The sequence below is a fragment of the Chenopodium quinoa genome, unplaced genomic scaffold (assembly GCF_001683475.1).
Source record: "Chenopodium quinoa cultivar QQ74 unplaced genomic scaffold, ASM168347v1, whole genome shotgun sequence".
Lineage (NCBI taxonomy): Eukaryota > Viridiplantae > Streptophyta > Magnoliopsida > Caryophyllales > Amaranthaceae > Chenopodium > Chenopodium quinoa.
In genome coordinates, this window is record NW_018745540.1 from 1415565 (window position 1) to 1418630 (window position 3066).

The following is a 3066-nucleotide window of genomic DNA, read 5'->3' on the forward strand; positions in this document are numbered from 1 at the left end:
TACAAGACCTAAACTGGGGATTGAGGGTACAACATTCATTGTCTGCTTGGCAATAAAAATAAGGAGGTTGACAACTATCATCGCGGACACTAGTCATTGTCTGCTTGGCAATAAAAATAAGGAGCTTGTTCCTTTGCGCTTCTTGGACCTGTAAAAATGAAACTTGGAGTACATTTTACTTTTCTTGTTCTTCACTCAAAACATGTGATGCCTTCCATTCTTCCTAGTTATGGCAGATAACATGAAGATAGAGGGTGAAGGGAAAGATTGGACCTGGCCGGATTCAAAAATCATGGCCTGGGATCATCTTCATTAGATCCTATTGAAACCACTTTAGTAATATCAGTGGTATGATAGTCTCTTGCAAGAACTTCACTCCCCTCCTCAATGCTCGAAGCCACGTCGTTGTTATCATTTAGACATGGAGAAATAGTCTCATCTTTCTTCTTAACAACAGTAGTGATGGGCTTACCAGACCAAATAACATGGTTCACTGTACCACTTCAAGTACAGGAGAGAACTTGACCTTTTTACTTCAAATCTTGTTGTCGTGTCTCCTTCTATCTTGAATCACCATCCTAGTAGGCATGGACAAGGATTTTGGGCCTTTGAGGCCCATCGCCTAGTAAGTATCATAATACTTATCCTGTGTAGTCCTTCCTTCATTCGTACAATCATCCATGAGTCAGCAGAACTATTATAGAAACTCAAAGTCTTCCCTTGCATGAGTTTCAAGAAAGACAAGTCGGAAATCTTTAGGGACCGACCTCTGTTCATTTCATTGGAGAAAAAATGGGTTTTCCCCGGTCCCTTGTCCTTGGCATGTCTTGATTGTTAATTGTTTAGAAAGCTGCTAGATCCTTCTTCTTCATTTTCCAAATAAGCATAAGTATTGTGAGTAGAGATAGTGCTCTCTACTACCCCGTCACTAGCAAAATCCATGACAGACAAGCTCGTAACACTACTCTGATCGTCGCTACCACATAACCGGTTACACTCAAGGTTCGTTGATGGCTTACTGATTTCCCCTTTTTTTATTGTAGTTGGAATGAGTCAGAACGAAATCCTCAGTACCCCTCTTGCCATTGAACTTGCTAGCCTTGTAGCTTAGGCCCTTCACTTTGTCCAGCTCACGGAGAATGTCATGGTTATTAAGCTCGACCTTGTCTGCCTTGCTAAGGTCCTTATAAGCTTCTTCCAAGTGGTGGAGCTTGATTTTAGCTAGGGCCCTTCTATAAAGAGCTTTGGCATTACTACTATCAAGCATGATGACTAAGGAGATGGAACAAAGCTCCATAGTTTGGTCATAGTCACGAACCTTTAGAGCACAAGTTGTTAGATTTAATTCCAGTGCAATAACAAGATTCCATAGCATAACATTATCATCCTCATCCTCATCCCTTGTTAACCCAAAATATAGAAATTTTAGCCCCTCTATCATACTTAGCCCCATCACAAACAAACTCACTTCTTTAAAATAGGTTTTACCCTTCTCTTTCAAGACCTTGGCTTGATTATAAATGCTTGAAGGGAAAAAATTAGTTGCAAAATTAACAATGTTGTCATCATAATAATCATTCAAGTGAGTAAGCATAAGAGCATTAAGTAATTTATGCCAACCCGTTTAACCACAAAAGAGCATACAGAGAGTTAATCAAAGCAAAAGAAAACAAAACCCTTACTCACAATTGGTTAAACAAAGAGCAGGAGAATCCACACATTGGAGAAACAGAAACGGGGGTCGGTGAACCACCACTAGCGACCTAGCACGAAAGAGGGTCAGGTCGACCACTCGACAGGGTTGCTGTGAGGGTGACATAAAGAACAAGCCCCCCAGCTGACGTTCGATCGCACAAAGAGACAAGTAGCAGCCACACAAGCTGTTCCACCTAGCTTAGACTAGAATGGGCTCGTCGGTGACCAAGGAGGACCCACCCGCTCTGATCGCTGGCGGCTTGCCGCACGTACTACTAGTGGTTGGTCTAGGCTTCAATTAAATGAGTGGAAATTGATTTGGGGGTTTCAAGGAAAGGGGGGCGCGTCGCGCGTATGGTCCATTCTCTTCTTTATTCGTGTTCCTACACAAAGTATATAATACTTCCTAAGACAAATTTATATAAAACTAGTTTGGTGCCCCGTGCAATGCCCAGGTTATTTATTGAATTTTAAGATGAACCTTTTATATATATACTAAGTTTTAAAATATATCATTAATACAAAATTAGTTAGGAATTGATGTGATTTTGTGACGATTTAAATTATGTAGTACGCATGTAATGACTAATAATAATATTGGTGAAAATGTTTGATTTAAAAAATTATCAAAAAAATATAGCAAAGTAAGCTTGAAATTTTAGAAATTTTTAAAAATTAGCCAAAAATAAAGTAAAAAAAAAATAAAAAATTGTTCTAAGCCCATTGGGTGGCCCGAACCCGAAACTTTGGGCTAGCATTGAACATTTTTTGACCCGTGACATGAAGTGACTCGACCCAAAATGACCCTTGACCCGACCCGATTGTCAGGTCTACATACAGTAATAAAATCATATTAGATTGAGAAGTATTTAATTTCAATCGATTAGAACGTATTATAAATGAATGTTGTACATTTTGAACTACTTCCTTCGCTCCAAAAAATTTATGATTTAAAAATAAATTTATATGATAAATTATTTAAGTGTTGTATACGTGGCGCAACATTGAGTGAAAAGTTGAAATATTAAGTATCGCTGTCTCGTGGTCTGGCTAAACTTATATTTTACTAGATGAAGCCCGTGCGATGCACGATTTGTTAGTATTTTTTCAAATAAAATATTTTACTAATATATATTTATCTGATAAACTTTGTGATATTGGCTTGCTAACTACTTGAATTTTTTATTATAAAATGAATTATTAACTTTATTTCTCATATTTAGATAAAATTCGTAATATAAAAAAAATAATATTTTATTTCACAAAGTTTCATATGTGGCTGGTCACACCGTGTGGTCGGATTACTTGGTCGGGAGTTATTTGGTCGGTCAAGGGTTACTCAATCGACTAGGGGTTATTCGGCCAGTGTTT

At 38.0% G+C, this 3066-nt stretch overlaps 1 protein-coding gene across 1 annotated transcript; it reads right to left on the bottom strand.

Annotated features, from left to right (window-relative positions):
* Positions 1–290: 290 nt before the first annotated feature.
* Positions 291–1453, bottom strand: LOC110716082 (peptidyl-prolyl cis-trans isomerase CPR6-like). The gene is made up of 2 exons (XM_021894717.1): positions 1075–1453; positions 291–493 (listed from the first exon to the last, which is right to left on the bottom strand). The coding sequence occupies exons 1-2, from the start codon at positions 1451–1453 to the stop codon at positions 291–293; spliced, it is 582 nt and encodes a 193-aa protein (XP_021750409.1).
* Positions 1454–3066: the final 1613 nt, after the last annotated feature.

Bases quoted from the DNA above. Each gene is read 5' to 3' on its own strand.
- LOC110716082 (XM_021894717.1), bottom strand. From the start codon at position 1,453: ATGGGGCTAAGTATGATAGAGGGGCTAAAATTTCTATATTTTGGGTTA. The intron at 494-1,074 runs GTACTGAGGATT...GAAGTGGTACAG, and splicing joins CAAGTTCAATGGCAAGAGGG to TGAACCATGTTATTTGGTCT.